The sequence below is a fragment of the Lolium rigidum genome, chromosome 3 (assembly GCF_022539505.1).
Source record: "Lolium rigidum isolate FL_2022 chromosome 3, APGP_CSIRO_Lrig_0.1, whole genome shotgun sequence".
Classification (NCBI taxonomy): Eukaryota; Viridiplantae; Streptophyta; class Magnoliopsida; order Poales; family Poaceae; genus Lolium; species Lolium rigidum.
In genome coordinates this window covers 231,054,982-231,071,972 of record NC_061510.1, presented here as the reverse complement: position 1 = coordinate 231,071,972, position 16,991 = coordinate 231,054,982, and the positions used below count along the sequence as shown (strand labels likewise).

The window sequence follows — 16,991 nt, the reverse complement described above, 5'->3', positions numbered from 1 at the left end:
TGGAGCACACACCTACACACAACTGAATTAGAGATGGATGCCATGTTATTTGGATTACATTATACGATCAATATCATTCATACAACACCTCACTACTACCTCATGCCTTTGCTTTTATCCACTGAAAGTTACATAATACTATTTCCAGTGAAAACTGGAAATTTGCTGATGGTGTATGCTACTTTTTTTTTGAAACTTTAGACTGTGAGGCAAAGAGCCCTACAGCATTTTATTACCTCAAGAGTCCATCAAGACATATGTACAAAACAGCAAAAGTGAAAGAAGAAAAAACTACCAGGGAAGGACCCTAAGGCAGGGTCCTAATCCATTCTACAAGAGCCTCTCTAAATTTGGGTTTAATCCTATGCTGCAACAAAGACAAATCATGCACAAAATTCCTCTTCCACTTAGTGAAGGAATGTCTCTCATTTCTAAAAATTTCTCAATTTCTGATTAGCCAGATATGCCAGCATGCCATGATCAGAACTTCCATCAAAAAAGGCTTGTTAAAACTCACCCTTGCTTTCTGCACCACTCTCTGCAAATCATCATAAGGATGCCACTACTTGTTTACTGTTTTGAATCAACTGTTATAAAATCACCACTTTCTTAGTGAGTTTACTGATATACATGCATGGTTGAGAGTGACGTCTCAATTTCTAAAGTCTTATTAGTATTCTTGTGTTTCCCTTGAGTCGAACTATAAATTTGGGTAATACTTTCCATCGAAGATTTCATCGATCCCCTATACTTCTGGGCACATTTTCTGGCGCCGTTGCTGGGGACCCTAGCATTATTGGTAAGACCACTTGTTATTATTTACTTTTTGCACTTATTTGTTTCTCATCATTGGAAAGGATAAGGAACCTGCGAAGAAGGTTATTATGCCTCCACTACTAGGAAATGTACGGATTTCCGTTCTAGGCCACACTTTTTCACCTAAAGTTGCTCCTACTCCTGCTTTAAGCTATTACTCAAACAAGTTCACCACTATCTAGAATGTTTACTATAATTGAAAATGATTTGTTAGATGTTGACAAGGATAAAGAGGGGACACCTAATTTATCTAAGTCTTTGTCTGATGAATATATGGAATCTAAATATGAAGAGATGAACTTTATAATGAAAATGATATTGCACTTAGTCCTAAAATAACATGATCTTAAGATGATATTGCCTTTACCGAAGCTTTCATGAATATTGATTTAGATTATTTGGATAAATTTGGGGCTAGTCTAAGTTCTTGTTTAGGAGATTTATTTCATGTTGCTAGAGAAAGTGAAGCACATGCAATATACATCAAAGATAAAGATTATGAATTTGATGTTGAACCTGAGAAAATAGAAAAGGCTGAAGCAATTAAGTTTTGTGGTAGAGAAGAAAAACTTCCGTATGAACACTTAATAAACCTTACTGAGCTAGCTAATTTATTTGGTAATACTGAAATCCAACAACGCTATTACTTTTCTCCCTCCTCTTTAGGAGGAAAAGAAAAGAAAAGCTTGGTATAATTCTTTAACACCAAAATTAATTACTAGCAAAGAAACATGCATTTACTTGTTTTATAATGAATATTTCCATGCTATTAAAATACATGTTATGGTTGCTGAAATTACTAACAGGGAGCCCCGCTGGAGCCAGCCCCAGACGCGCTACCATTTGCGCGTCCACCAGAAGACGCAAACGGATGCCCGCGGATATTTTGGGCATCCCAAATGCGTCGCGCCATTGGAGATGCCCTTAGTAAGTTTGAGTAAGAATCCAAGTAAAAAACTGTTGCATTTTGGTTCCCCTTTTATTTGCCTTGTAAAAAACGATGTTGGTGTTGATATGCGTGCAAAAGGGCTAGCATATCGTAGAGCGTAGTGCATTCTTTTAGGTTTCAATTCCTTTATTGTGCCACGAGTAGGAGCAGCACGACACGACCCGGAGGATTGGAACCTGGGTACGCGCGCACCCATTTACGAAAAGCTCAAAAAAAATGCTATTTAAAAGTTTCCAAAAAATGTGAAGTAAAATTTTGCATGTACATATTATGTTGATACTTACTCGTGTGAGTTTTCACGAAAAAAATACCATTATGTGTGGCCTGTATAAAAATGACAAAATGTCCAAATGAGAATAGTGAACAGGAATTTGTACTATTCACAGGAATAGGAATTTGCATTTTGTCATTTTTGTGTAGGTCACACACAATGGTATTTTTTCGTGAAAACACACATGAGTAAGTATCAACATAATATCTACATGCAAAAATTTACTTCACATTTTTTGGAAACTTTTAAATAGCATTTTTTTGAACTTTTCGTAAATGGATGCGCGCGCACCCAGGTTCCATTCACCATTTTCGCAGCACGACATGGGTTTGGAATTGGATGCTGTTCTTGTTCCAGCCCGCCCGGGCATGGATTTGGTATGGAGCGGGTATCGTGCGTATCAGGGCATCTCCAGCAGCGCGACGCAACGTCTGGGATCTGTTCCAACAGGGTGACGCAAAGTGACCGGGTCGTCCGCGGTTTGCGTCTCCGCGGACGCTCGGCGGTCGCGGAATATGTCCGTGTTTGGTATATCCGGGCCCGGTCGGCAGTGACTAGGTAAGCAAAAGATTTTTTCATTACTATTGATTGGCTAAAGGACCATCTTTACAGAGATGGTTAGTCGAGTTAACCTAAAACTACAACGGCCGTACCTACTCGCTGTCGCGCGGCCTACACCGACCTCGGTTACTCGCAGTCGCGCGCCCAACTACTGGCCGCCGGAAGGGCTGGCGCCGTCGTCGAAGCGGGAGCGCTTCGCGCACTCCGCGTGCCACGCACGCCGGCCAACGGACATCTCGTCCCCGCCGCTCGCGCCGTTCGAGGGCCTCGGCCAGGCTGCTCTCCCACAGGGCCACCGCCTGGGCCTCCGCCACCTTGGCAGCCGCCGCCTCCGCCGCCGCCTGGGCCTCCTCCTCCTTCACCGCCGCCTGGACCGCCGCCGCCGCCCGCGCCTCCTACTCTGCCTGGACCGCCGCCTGGATCGCCGCCATGTCGGCGACGAAGCGGGCCCTGTCCCTAGCCGCCGCCACCGCTTCGTCCCTAGCGACGATGGCGGCCTCCAGCTCGCGGTTCTCCTGCTCGACCCGCGCGGGAGAAGGGCCCCTACGCTGGAGCGAGTCCAGGTCGGAGCACATTAACCCCCCAGCCATGGCCATCGCATAGCTGTGGGCTTCCTCCTCCGCCGGCCCAAGCTCGACGGCGCCGGGCGTCCCCGCCCGGGGACTCGAAGGACGCGAGCAGAATCCACTGGTCTCTGGCGCACTCGAAGCGCATGGGCACGGGGACGTCGTCGTCCGCGATGTCGTGGATGACGGCGCCGGCCGGAGGGGCCGCGATGGCCGCCCGCGCCTCCGCGAGCTCGGCCCTGGCGTCGGCGAGCTCGGCCATGGCGTTGGAGATCTCCGCCCTGGTCGCCGCGAGGCGCCCTTCCGCGCGCTCTGCCGCCTCCGCCTCTGCCTCCGCCACCTCCAGGTCCAGCTGCTGCGCCTCAACGCCGGCGGCGGCTACCTCGTCCTCGTCCTCCTCCGGGTGGAGGCGGCACATGTGAACAACGTGCTCCCAATTCATATGGTCGGCCATGGATGGATGGTAGCTTGAGGTGTGCCCGTCGCCCCCGCCGGTGTCCACCATATATAGCCACGACGGGGCGGGAAACGGCGTTGGCGTGCAGGGCGTTTCCCGCGCGCGCGAAACGCCGGCGAAACTTGCCAATGTATTGGGCAAGCGCGGGAACGATCGTCGTCGCGCGGGAACAGTTAATCGCCGGTGGCAGTCCTCGACGGGACGTAAAACGCCATTAGCGACCTTAACGCTGTCCCCGATAAAAAGGAGGTATCCAAGACGCAAACGGTCGCCCTGGGCCACATCGCGTCCGCGGGCCGATGCAAACGGACATTTCGAACGTCCGAAATGCGTCGGCCCGCTGGAGATGCCCTCAAGGGAACCCACGCAATGGTCGTTCAAGTAGTGGTGCAGATAGTACTCGTGCCTGAAAAGAGGAGAGAAGTAGTACATGAGCAATACACTGACGGGGGAAGGACGGAGCAGACGTGAAGCGAAGAAACAGGAAGACATGGTTGCAAAGTCAAGTGGATGAATTCATGGATTGAATCAAGGAAGGTAGTACAGCAGCGGTCCAGCGTAGACTAGTGGGATTAGTAGGTGATGCGTATCTGAGTCATCGATCATAACCATTGTGAGATCAGATCAGATCAGATCAGAATCGAATCGAACGATAATTAATAAGCAGCGCATATAAATTTAAAATAGAAAAGCGAAAGGCAGACAAAATCAACTGAAAACTAGTGAGTTGATTCAAAAACGAAGAATAAAAATCAACTGAATAGTACTACTAGGGAGTTGATTCAAAAACCGAGAAGAGAGAAGGAAAAACAGCAGAGGGGGAAGGCGAAATAAAAGCTTTTCCCCTCCCCCTAGTCCCTCTCCTCCTTTTTATTGCCCCTCCATTATTGTTCTTCCTTGGTGGTGGTGTGTGTGACAGTGCTACCACCTGTAACGGAAGGAGAACGTTCGTCTTGCTTGCTGTGAACGGTTGCGTCCACCGTCAGCCGAAGCATGGCGCCGGACCACGGCTCCAAGGTCGACATCTCCTTCGCCGGCCGCTTCACCGCCAGCGCCATCGCCGCCTGCTTCGCCGAGGTGCTGCTAAACCCTAACCCCCTCGCTCCCTCCTCTTCGCACCGTCCTCTTCCTGTTCCTGGGATGGGGACGGGATCACCCTCTGCTTTTTCCCCCCTCTCTCACCGGATCGCTGGATTTCGAATGCCGCCCTCACGCCCTGCCCACTCCCCGTCCAGGATCACGCCGCTAATCTCGCGATTTTCCTAACCTAGTGGAGTTCCCCTCTCGCAGATCACCACGATCCCCCTCGACACGGCCAAGGTCAGGCTGCAGCTGCAGAAGAAGGCCATCGCCGGGGATCTCGCCGCGCCCAAGTACCGCGGCCTGCTCGGCACCGCCACCACCATCGCCAGGGAGGAGGGCGCCGCCGCGCTCTGGAAGGGCATCGTACCCGGCCTCCACCGACAGTGCATCTACGGGGGCCTCCGCATTGGCCTCTACGAGCCCGTACGTTTCCCTAACCCCCTTTTCGACGGGTTGCATTCTATTCCAAGTACTTTTGGTGAATCAAATTGACTGGATTGTATCTTGTGCCTGACGACCACATTCAGGTCAAGGCCTTCTATGTCGGCGAAAACCATGTTGGGGATGTACCTCTGTACAAGAAGATTGCTGCTGGCTTCACCACCGGTACCCACATCATCATTTCCATATACGATCCCCAACCAATTGTTTCTTCCAAGTGAAACGAAATATGCAGCGAAACTAAATCGAACATGCATCAGGTGCCCTTGCAATCGCCGTGGCCAACCCCACCGACCTTGTCAAGGTCAGGCTGCAGTCCGAGGGGAAGCTCGCGCCTGGCGTGCCGCGCCGCTATACTGGGGCAATGAATGCTTACTCCACCATTGTTAGGCAGGTCAGTTCCTTATGCTCTCGTACCGCAAGCTATTCGTGGAATGAGATAATACTCCGTAGTATTTTCCTGAATTTCCTGCTTCACGTCTGTCTGTCATCTTCAGGAAGGGTTTGCCGCTCTGTGGACCGGCATCGGTCCCAACGTTGCACGTAACGCCATCATAAACGCTGCTGAGTTGGCCAGTTATGATCAAGTGAAGCAGGTGTGCTTCTTCTATGCCATTTCTTCTGTTTTGTTCTCGTTCTATTGTACTAGTAGATGCTAACTTGCTGTCACCGTCATTCAGTCCATTCTGAAACTTCCTGGGTTCAAAGATGATGTGGTCACTCATATCCTGTCTGGTTTGGGCGCTGGCTTCTTTGCTGTTTGTGTTGGTTCTCCAGTCGATGTGGTGAGATTTCCTTCTTGCTCAGCGATCAAATTATCCCTACTCTACTGATTTACTACTGCAAACTTGTTTTTTTTTTGGAGCAATGCTTTCTTGGTATATTTATGCATTCACTAGGTAGTAAACTAGTTTTTATTAACTACATCAACTGCAAATTACATTTTGGGAGCAATCCTATCTTGGTGTATTTATCCACTAGGTAATACCGATGGTGGCATATACTGGTAAATGACAGGGTCATACACTATGACAAGTTTTGAGTCCAGACCTTTATCCGGCAGCATACCTTACAGTTTCGTGGCATATTCATGATATTTCCGGTAGCTGTTCTCTTAGTCTGGTCATTGTGAGGTTTATACTTCTGCGCTTCTGCAGATTTAAGCCTTTATTTTTCATGCATGGACCTGTTGCCACCACTATACCACATGCTACTTTGCCTGCATGGAAACTGTTAACTTTTTCCCTTCTATGGAAGTCGGATGCTGGTCTTTCATGAAGCTTCTTTTTGTGCTCATCATCAAAGAAGTCTTTCTGTCCATATAGCCGTAGATGTTTTAGACTGATAAAGAACATCTTCTTGCAGGTTAAGTCAAGAATGATGGGTGACTCAGCCTACACAAGTACCATTGATTGTTTCGTGAAGACCTTAAAGAACGATGTAAGTTCCACTTTGTTACTCTGTTCATGAATTTTGACTTTTGAGTCAGATCTAGATAAACAATACTTATACATAGTCTGTCCTTTCAAACATATCTTGCATCTGGCCATGTGGTGAAGCACATGTTCCCATTCCGTATCGGTATCTATTTATAGTATATAAAATTTTGGCCACGTGGCGAATGACATGTTCCCATTTCAAATTGACATTTATTTATAGTAATATGTATTGAGGAGAATAGATAGTTCATTGGCCGCTTGTGCAGCTCTTAGACTTAATTGACCTGATGGCTGTCATCATGAAATAGTGATAGCCTTCTGGTGGTTCTCATATGTTTACATTATCATGGTGGGTCAACTCTGTTCTATCTCCTAGCAATCATGTAAATGGAAGTTTAATCGTGGTAAGGAAAGAGTCGATCTCGATTATTTATATGCCATCATGTACCCATCATACTTCTGGTAAGGAGCCAGTGTGGGAACCATCTTCTTTTTATCTCATAACAACTCTTGTCTAGATTAAAAATGGCATGGTGAGCTTAATCCTGAAAAGCATAATATGTTGATGGTGTTCTCCCCTTGTGTAGCGAGTTCACTTTTCAGACTTGTTTTGATATCATTTGAACTGTGTTTTGTTGATGCTATACTTGGTACTGTCTGCGAAGTGAATATTATGGATATGTGTGAGCCCCTATGATCTGATTTATACACCTGTTGAATGCAATGGAAGAAAGCCCAAGCAGGTTGCTAATTGATAGGATTTTTTGTGCAGGGACCTCTGGCATTTTACAAAGGTTTCCTTCCAAACTTTGCTCGACTGGGATCATGGAATGTGATTATGTTCTTGACACTGGAGCAGGTAGCTTAATTTATAAATATCATACTGGAACTATGCAAGCGTGTTATATCAACTGCATTAACATGTTTTACTGTCTACCTATACAGGTCCAAAAGGCCTTTGTGCGGAAGCCTGCGAATTAAAGATGACATGAGATGATTTTTGCAGTGGGTGGTATACAAGAAGAACAATGACGCGCGCATTTATTTTTCCTACAGAAGAAGTTAACCCTTGAGAGTCGGGGAACAATGGAGAAATTTGACACCTCAACTTATGAGATGCTGTAATAAATTTTGGTGGGTCTTGACAGGACCCTGAACTAATTCTGAGGTAGCGAGGAGATCTCAATGTGGTGTTAATTCCGTGTTGGTTGGAGGAACGTTGGCTATGGTAGATCCTGTTTGTGATGATGAGCCAGGAAGGCGCAGTACATTTGCTTAATCTTTTAATTGTCGGTGATGTCCTCTGTTGTCTTCATCTTTATTGCAATATTACAACTGAAATGCTTGCTGGGTCACATTGTCATCGATTTATATATATGTTAGGCTGGGGTTACCCGATGGGGCCGTCAAGTGATGATGAAGATACGCAGACTGCCTGTGAATGTGTTTGGCTGTTTTGTGTCCTGAGTGTCCACACTGATCACATTGCCGGGAATATCGTAAATTTATCTAAATTTCGGTGCCTCTAAACACTTTTAGGTATCTTTCGTGCTTAGAGATATCTATATTTAGATAAATCTCTAGCATCTTTTTATGAATGAAGGGGAGGGAGTATCGTAATACAGTAAGCTTTGGGATGGATTCAGTACTCAGCACACACATCAATCTCATCCTTGTTTGCTTTTATTTCGTATGGTAGATACGTGGTAGCAGTATAAATACACTCATACAGAGACATTAACGTAGTAAGAGTGAAATAGTGAATCACAAGTTGCTCCTGTGAGCAGGGACCGGCTTGGGCGGTGTTTTCTTCATGTTGCCGAAGAGGGAGTGCCTGCCCTCGGCGACGACGTTGCCGGTGTCGGCGTTGGTGAGGAGGACGTTGGTGCCGGAGTAGGCGCCCTTGTGCCCGAGCGCCGTCGCCGTGATGGTCAGGTTGTCTCCCGGACGCGCCTGGGAGAGGTCGGCGAAGGCGACGGACATGTCGACGGAGACCTTGAGGTTCTGGGCGTCGGAGATGGCCGCGGCCGAGCCGATCTCGTCCACCAGAGCCACGACTGCGCCGGCGGCGAGGCAGCCGGTGGTGGAGTCCTGCGTGGGCACGCACGTACGTATGCAGCTCAGCTGGGATGATGGATCAGGTGGAGGGAGCTATGGAAGTAAGGAAGCGAGTGACGTACGGTGAGGCATGGAGGCACGGTGTAGGAGCAGTGGATGAGGCCCGGCTGGATGCGGACGACGCGGATCCCGCGCAGCGCGAACCCCTCGAAGAAGCTCGGCGACAGGTGGTCCGACGACGACGACGAAGAGAGGGACGCGGACGCGGCGGCGGAGAGCGCGTCCACCCGCGCGCGGTCGTCGGCGCTCACGCTCAGGGCGTCTCGCACACGAGCTGATTCGGCCATGGCCAGCTGCTGCTGGTCGCTGCTCTGCTTGATGATGCTCCTGACTGCTGGGGGATTGGGGGGAATTTTGTGGCTTTGTCGTGATGACCAATTTTTTTTTTTTTTTGAGATGTCGTGATGACTTGGTTGTAGGTGAAGGTGCCACACCACCGGCACCAAAGGTGGACCAGCCAAGCTCATCGTTTCGATTCGACCAGACCAACTCAACTCAGCCCACTCTTTTCTGGAGAACCACTAGCCCTAGTCAAAACTTGCCAAAATAACACTCATCTCTCATTCTGACCAAAAGAACAATGCTGTTAGATGTGAAACAAAACGCTTTGGGGATGCTTTGGGGGACGCGGTCGCATCTCAGCCAGACCCGCTAGGAATGAAAAATAGGTATTTGGATGGCCTGAGGGGGTATGCGTTGTGGCTAGCACGGGTCTCAAAGCACTCTCGAGATATGCTTGGAAGGAAGACTCGAATCGGTTGTTTTTCCACGAGCAGGCCAGGGCGCGACGAAACCAACAACGTCATGCACGCAAGAGCTCAGGTGTGAGATGGCGGGAGAAAGAGAAATCCAGGCGGCGTTGCGAGGTAAAGCTGGAGTCACCTCCCTCTTTCGGTTACCACATCCATTAGCCCCTAGCAAAAATCCTCTTTTCCCACTTCCGACACCGGCGGCGGCGGAAGCGACCTAGATCTGTACTCCAACACTTTACCCTTGTCATCCTCTGGAGGAGCTTGTCTTCTTGGTCTCCGGCGCCGGACCAGCGTTGTCATGTGTAGCTAGGGCGGAGGTTGTTCTCATCGTCTCCGACTCCGACCTGTCTCCATCATCCGCCATGGCGGAGGTAAGGGACACTCCTCTTCCCTATACTCTGTCCTAGTGGTAGAACCATTTACTTAGAACAACGTAGGGTCGAATTGGTCGTTCCTAATGACAGATCAATTTGAGTAGGACGATCCCATCGAGCTTCTGCATCACACCACATCACTTATCGTTGTCATTTAGGCATGGATCCTACTGTTGCACAAGAGACAAGCCGAACGTGCCGTCTTACCTCATCTCACCTACGGTCCAATGTTAAGATGAGGAGAGGATGGTGAAACTAAACTACATCTACTATTGCAACGATGTAGAGACAAGCTAAATGCTTCAGATGAGAAGAGCCCATTTCTATGCACTTGTCAAAATATTCAAGGAGAGGGGATTGCTATGAGATAGCATTCACACCTCTGCGGAAGAGCAAGTCACCACGTTTCTTCATGTTGTGGGTCATAACCAGATGTTTAGAGTGATCCATAGCACATTCAGACTGATGCGGGGTGGCCTTCGGTCACCTCCACACCAAGACCAACAAGTCCCCCAAGTGGACCGATGACACGAGCTCGAGTCAAGGCGCTACATGATGAGGTGAACTCGCTCCTCACCACCCTTGATCTTGGTACCCCTTTGGATGGATTGCTACCTCATGCCGACGTGCTATGTGTCATTAGGTACAAGGCGCATCAAGACCCCGGAGAGGAGGAGGCGCCAAGGTCAAGGGAGGGAGAGAAGCAGCTGGACATGGAGATGATCATGAAGCCGAAGCCAATGTCGCTCGAAGCGCTCCAAGGAAGAGACGGACGCTGGCCGGTCCAGGACCCGGTCGGACCGGACCCACAACCGGACGCCCCGGTCACAGGCCCGGTCAACCGGGCACAAACCGGGCCAGCTCCCTCGTACCGAGCGACGACCGGACCCAGGACCGGAACCTCGCAGATTTCCGGTTTGCGCCCGGTCGACCGGACCCATGACCGGATCGGCCGGTCACGAGCCCGGTCAAACCGGACCCATGACCGGACTGCCCGGTCACAGGCCCGGTCAAACCGGACACAAACCGGATCTGACGGGAATGCCCCACCAAACTGCCTTAACTTATCCACTCGCGTACCTGTTCGCCCTTGCTGGCCATGTGTGCCTATATAAGTAGTTGGAACCCCTCCTTTACTCTTTAGACTTGTTTGAACTCAAACCTACCTTTGAGCTTAGTCTCCCTTGGGTATCATCCCTCTGTAATCAAGGCACCTTGGTTGTTGACTTTGATCTTGTTGAAGGAGATTCTAGTACTAGTTACTCTCTCTCTTTCACCAAGCTCTTCCTCTCCAACCCCAATCTCTCTCCGGGAATTCGGCCACGTGCCTCTTCCTCGGAGATTCTATTGGCGTGGTCCATCGAGCCACGGAGGTAAGCATCGGGTGTATCGGGTTGGTGTGCGTGCATGAGTCTCGGAGTTCCTCGGGCTCGTCGTGTTCTTCGTGTTCCTCGCGTTCTCCCATCTCTCCCCTTGGTTTCGAAGTCAATCCGCGAGATCGGGCCACACACGGGGTCTTAGACCTCATCATATGGTATCAGCAGCTCTTGGTTACCGCGGATTTGACCCTCCACCCACCCGATTTCGTTTCTAGAAAATTTTCCAAAAAATCCCCAAAAATAGCCCCAAATTGCCTCTTGACCGATCTGTGATTTGGTTGCGTTTTGAGTGGTTTTGGTCCGTGGATCCGGTGTTGTTGTGCTTGATCTACTATTTCCCCAACTTTGAGCCTCCAATTCCATCGTTTCCCTTCGTTTTGGTCGATTTGGTTTTGGTTTGGGGAAGAACAGGAGAGAGAAAGCTCCAAATCGTGAAACCCGGTTTTGGACCCGGTCAACCGGGCCACAGACCGGACGAGCCAGCCCGCACCTCGGTCGCCGGGCGGCAACCGGACAGGCCGGTCCAGGATCCGGTCCAACCGGGCCCCAGACCGGGCGCATCTTCGCGCCCTCCTTCGACCTCGACGTCCGGCGATCTCCACCACCACCACCACCACCACCATCGCAGGTATAACTTGCAGCTTTCACCTTGTAACCCCTCTTCCTTTTGCGATCTATCCCATCGAGCATTGCTTGTCTAGTGTTGCGAGACATTGCACGTGGCCCCGCATTGTGAGGTGTGTGTGTCGCGTTGAGTAAGGCATCCAAGCAAACACTCGTGTGGCAAGATAGCAAAAGCGAGGCTAACGCTAACATAGTGCGTCAAAAAGCCCCAAAAACACAAAAAGAGTGCGAGTAGCACCATACATCCATACATCCATACGACCATACATACAAAAGTGTCCACGTGCCACCAAAGATACAAACGAGTGCAAGTGCCACCATATACAAAAGAGAAAAAGCTTTTAAGCAAAGAGAGATACGAGAAGAGAGGCCGCGTGTGAATCTAGTTGTCTCTCCTTTTGCAACCAAAGCTTTGCCTCTCCTTGTGTTAGTGTGACACCGAGCATCCGTACATACACTTTTTCGCTCACTTTTGGTTGCACTAACCCCGCTTATCTCGTGTGTGTGTTCCACAACTTTTCCGTGTTTATAGTGATCTTCACATTGACATTTGGATTTTTGGACCTTACCCACTTTTAACAACATACTCGATCTTGGATTTGTCTTTTGGCTTTCCACAACACTCGCCTAACACCATATTTGCTAGCTTTTGCGTGTGGTTTTGCGTGTGTTCCCGATACACTTGATCTTGCTTTCGGCTTGGTGGATTGCCTCAATACTATCTTACCTTGGTAAGAGTGCGAGGTAGTCTCCTTCCACTAACATACACAACATAGTTCTTGTTTTTACATCATGGATAGGAGCGGAGATGATGCAAGGGATGGAGAAGTCCTCCGAAACACCGAGAGGTTGGCTACTCAACACAACCTATGGACGCAACGACAAGAGTTCAAGGAGCAACTCACACTCTTCGAGACACGCATCGATGAGCAATACGATGAAGTGGCACACAACTTCTCCGTTGTGAACCAAGACTTGTGTAATATCCCAGGTATTGGGGTTACAAAAATAGAGGAAACAGATGTGTGCATTGCATTCATGCATAGAAAATCTGGGGAATTTTCGCGCTTTAAAGTAAAACAGTCACAAGATATCGAAGTTTCACTTGACCTTGGTGGAATTGAAGTAGCTCATCAAGTCAAGCGCTATAAACCTCAATGTGACATTGGTAAAACCTTGTTTTGGGTAGAGATGATTTGATCTAAGGGGTTAGATCAAATGGAATTAAAACTAACACAACAACACTTTACTCAATGATCAATTACTTGATCCTATAAAATATTATAATATGGTAATCCTTGTCATAAAATATGAACACCAATTCAATTGCAAAGCAAGTAACAATAAAATGGAGAAACCATTCTTGACTTATCTTTTCCATGTCTTAAACTAATCCATGCACTTATCATAAACTCTATGATATCTATTCTACTTTAAGCTTGGAAACAAGACAAGGAGATCCAACTATGGAATATAATCCTTCTCTATTCTAGTTTAATATTACATCAAACCTAGAGGGATGAGAGTCCTACATTAATTATTAGAGAAGCAATAACAAACCTTGAGCTAAACCTTGGATATACATCCAAGTATTCAAATCATCATCTTCAAGACAACCCTAGAGAGAGATAACCATTATTGTTAAACATAGATCTTGATGATCACATCAACTTCTATGGAGCCTAATATTAGGTTAGCATTGAAGTCCTTCCCAAATGAGAGAACCATTCATACTAACCTTAGCTTTACCTATTTAAGAATCAAGGACACCATTGAACTAAAGTATTGGGTTGTAAACCATTTCATCTTGGAGTGATGAGATAACCAAATACCAAGTGGAATAGGACTATATCCATGAATTAGTGAAATAAGGGTTGGACTAATCCAACTAAATTAGACAAATGGAATCTTAGCTTAGATACCTAAAGAAATCTTGTGAGTACACCATAAACCCTAGAATAAACCATTCATATATGAGAGAGCTCAAGCTATAGTGTTATACTCAAGATAGTTGAGGCAACACTAAAATTTAAGGGAGAGAACTATCCATATACCCAGATGATTCTATCATCATTCCCTGGAAAGAACCTTAAGTAATATCTCAGGCATTCTCCTGGGATATAAAGTTTAGTGGCAACCATAGTAGTCCCATTCAAGAATATAAATTAGAAGTACTATACCCTAGTTGATCAAGACAATGCTTGATCATGGGAGTAAGAAACCTATTTAATGAGAGATACCTTAGGAAGCCCAACCTTGATCATTATAAATTGAGTGATGATCATAAACCCTAAGAAATTGAGGTAAAGATATCAAGAACAAGTGGATCATGTCTAACCATGATCATGCTCTTGAAGTATGTGAGGATAAGTTAAACCCTACTAGAATAAGTAGATTTCATTCCCACATGAAATTATAGGAAGATAACTAGTAAGCAACCCTAGGTTTATATCTTATCTTTTACTTGTGAACCATTTGGTGATCACAAGTAGAATTCTACCACATATACTGTGGTGACCCTGCATACCACTGCATGTTGTAGTATGCCAGTCGTTGATATAACATTCGCGAAGTACCATTCCGCAAATATCACATCTCTCAGAGTAGTACAACAGAACATAGCAAGGTCCATAACTCATTCACACATTATTACAATACATATACACAAGTCGTCTCGGAGCTCCTCTTGGGTCCTAAGAGGATATCTCCTGGGTTCGAGGTGAACCCATCTTAACTTACAATACCATTGTCTCATTAAACAAAACATTTATTTAAGCGAGCGACTACATGGTAAGAGTTTGTGCTTGCTCGGCTGCTACTACTCCTCAGATATCTCTAGGCTTGTTCTTCTCCGGAAGCCTCCCCGGATCCGTAGACGATGATGTAGTCTACGCCTTCAACTCCTCCTGAGAGGTCAGGTGCATCATAGCCGATAACCTCAGCTCCTTCATTGTTGTCGTAGTCCTCCTCCAGACGGTTCAGACAATCTAAGCATGGGATTTAAGAGTGGTATGAGTACGAGCGTACTCAACAAGTTCATTATAGATAAGAGGTGTTTAATGCACTAGCTACGATATTAGACCAGAAAGTCTAATACCAATGCAAGTTTTGATAAACATTTCTTCAAGAGATTGCTTTTATTTTAAAGAGCTATGTCCGTCAGCCTTCACCGGTTTACTAGAACTTCATGGAGCTCCTTTCCGGCCGCGTTCGCAGTTCCTCAATCCCGGAACGAGGAGTGACGAGTCACGGTTCTTACGCTCTGCGGAGGTGTGTTGCTTTACCCATAAGAGATCTTAACCTTGGTGCCAACCGGGCAGCTTTCCCGTCCACACTTCCTTCGGTGTGAGGCCCGGTATAAGGTCTAGCCAATCATGTTCCTCCGCTACCTCGAACACCCACCCTTTTGTAAGATTGTCCTCCCCTATATCCATGATGAGACCGTTCCGGGCATTCATATGCCTTCCCCTATCATCATGGATAGACCGTTCCGGACACCTTACAATCCCTCATAGACCGCAATACCGTGGGGACTTAGGACTCCCCAGACCACACCATCTTGCTCCTTCGGGCGACAAGTGTACTACGGACTATGCCGTGGGGACTTAGGACTCCCCAGCCTCACCAACTTGCCCCCTTGGATTACAAGTGTACTACGGTAAAGCGCATCCGTTGATGAACGAGAGGTGGAAACACTTTTGACTACTCCGTCCCACTCCGGATCTTATGGTTAACACGGGTATTACGGCACAAGAATCATTGGCGACATTTGTTGTTTAATCCTAGATGGATATAAACCCGTGCAATGGAACCTCCACCATATCAACACAATCCATGGTTCCATTGCCCACCACTTAGTCATATTCATAGTTATGAAAGTAGTGGTTTTGATTTTTGTGCAATAGTGATAACCATAATACCTTGCAAGTAATTTGATAGAAATACTCAAATGACATGAGCAAGTGATGAACTTGCATGAACACTGCAAAGTTCTGCAGTTGGAAGGTATGGACTGACCCTTGTCCTCTTGTTCTGAAAAATAGCATCATTGTTCGATAAGGGCAATGGTTAAAGAAGCAATAATGCATGATTCCGAGTTTTAGGGTTTGTTTCCCCCCTTTCCGATGTCGTTATTATTTTATGAGAGGTTAGATACTAAGAACATCTTAGGGATACTTGATTTAGGGTAAATCCAACCTTGAAATATTGTCAAGGTGTTTTGAAGTCCAAAGGCATTAACGGACTTATTTTTCTTATTGAAAAATATATGTGTGATTTAAATAATTATTTAAATCCTCAAATTAGGACTCATTCTTAATTGTCTTCAAAAATTCTCTTTGATATTTTATTTAGGTAGAGAATTTTATGCTGATCAATTTCCATATTTTTAATTATTTTTTTAGAACTTTTATCATATTTCTATTGAATTTTTAAATTCCTGGTTTTTAATGGAATTTGGAAATGACTGTTTTGCCCCTGGGCCCACCTGTCAGTGGAGCCCAGTGGTTTGGCTAGACCAGCTCGGGTCCAACCGACTCGAGCGGTCGGTCGCTCACTCCCTCACCACGCGCCGCTCGTCCTAACCCTAATCCCCTCCGCTCTCACTGGCGACCTTCGTCGCCCGCGCCGTCGCCGGTCGATTCCGGCCGACTCTGGCCGCCATGGCCTACGCCCTGGGGCGCAATCGACGCGCCTCTCGACGGCGGTCCTGGTGGTCCGCGTCGTTTTGACGCTCGCGTCCACCTCGACTCTTCCCCAACGCATCTGCGCCACGGCCGCACGGATCCGCGAAGATCCGCCGTTCGCCGGCGTCCCAGGCGCCGTGGTGCGGCCGTGTGCCACGCCGTGGTTGCTGGTAGCTGCGGCGTTGCTGTGGCTTGGCTTGGCCTGGCGCTGTCGTGCCCCGGCGTGTGCCGCCGTGGCCGCCATGGCCGCGCCCTTCATCACGCACCACCAGTGAGTACTCCTTCGTCTCCTTCTCTCCCTCTCTGCGCTACTCTCTTCTCTCCTACATCTGGCTCGGCCACAGGCCTCATCCTCCTTGTGGAAATGCTTGCCGTGCCGATGCGCTGCTGCTGCGGCTTGCTAGCTTGTGCTCATGCTGCTGTGCTGTGTGGCTGTGCTATTGTGCTGCTACTGCTATGCATTTCTTACTTGAATC

General features: G+C 47.7%; 2 protein-coding genes across 2 annotated transcripts; one reads left to right on the top strand and one right to left on the bottom strand.

Annotated features, from left to right (window-relative positions):
- Positions 1–4,564: 4,564 nt before the first annotated feature.
- Positions 4,565–7,936, top strand: LOC124703104 (mitochondrial uncoupling protein 1-like). The gene is made up of 9 exons (XM_047235311.1): positions 4,565–4,697; positions 4,911–5,126; positions 5,231–5,309; positions 5,405–5,538; positions 5,642–5,740; positions 5,825–5,929; positions 6,510–6,584; positions 7,356–7,442; positions 7,529–7,936. The coding sequence occupies exons 1-9, from the start codon at positions 4,614–4,616 to the stop codon at positions 7,562–7,564; spliced, it is 915 nt and encodes a 304-aa protein (XP_047091267.1). The 5' UTR covers positions 4,565–4,613; the 3' UTR covers positions 7,565–7,936.
- Positions 7,937–8,235: 299 nt separating this feature from the next.
- LOC124696154 lies at positions 8,236–9,817 on the bottom strand. The gene is made up of 3 exons (XM_047228921.1): positions 9,742–9,817; positions 8,764–9,035; positions 8,236–8,674 (listed from the first exon to the last, which is right to left on the bottom strand). The coding sequence occupies exons 1-3, from the start codon at positions 9,815–9,817 to the stop codon at positions 8,348–8,350; spliced, it is 675 nt and encodes a 224-aa protein (XP_047084877.1). The 3' UTR covers positions 8,236–8,347.
- Positions 9,818–16,991: the final 7,174 nt, after the last annotated feature.

What these genes read in the sequence shown, in the direction of transcription:
- LOC124703104 (XM_047235311.1), top strand. Translation starts at nt 4,614, where the DNA reads ATGGCGCCGGACCACGGCTCCAAGGTCGACATCTCCTTCGCCGGCCGC. An exon ending in GCATTGGCCTCTACGAGCCC is followed by an intron (nt 5,127 to 5,230) that starts GTACGTTTCCCT and finishes GACCACATTCAG; the next exon opens with GTCAAGGCCTTCTATGTCGG. An exon ending in TGAAGACCTTAAAGAACGAT is followed by an intron (nt 6,585 to 7,355) that starts GTAAGTTCCACT and finishes TTTTTTGTGCAG; the next exon opens with GGACCTCTGGCATTTTACAA.
- LOC124696154 (XM_047228921.1), bottom strand. Translation starts at nt 9,817, where the DNA reads ATGGCGGATGATGGAGACAGGTCGGAGTCGGAGACGATGAGAACAACC. An exon ending in AGCTACACATGACAACGCTG is followed by an intron (nt 9,036 to 9,741) that starts GTCCGGCGCCGG and finishes CCAATCCCCCAG; the next exon opens with CAGTCAGGAGCATCATCAAG. An exon ending in CCGTGCCTCCATGCCTCACC is followed by an intron (nt 8,675 to 8,763) that starts GTACGTCACTCG and finishes GTGCCCACGCAG; the next exon opens with GACTCCACCACCGGCTGCCT.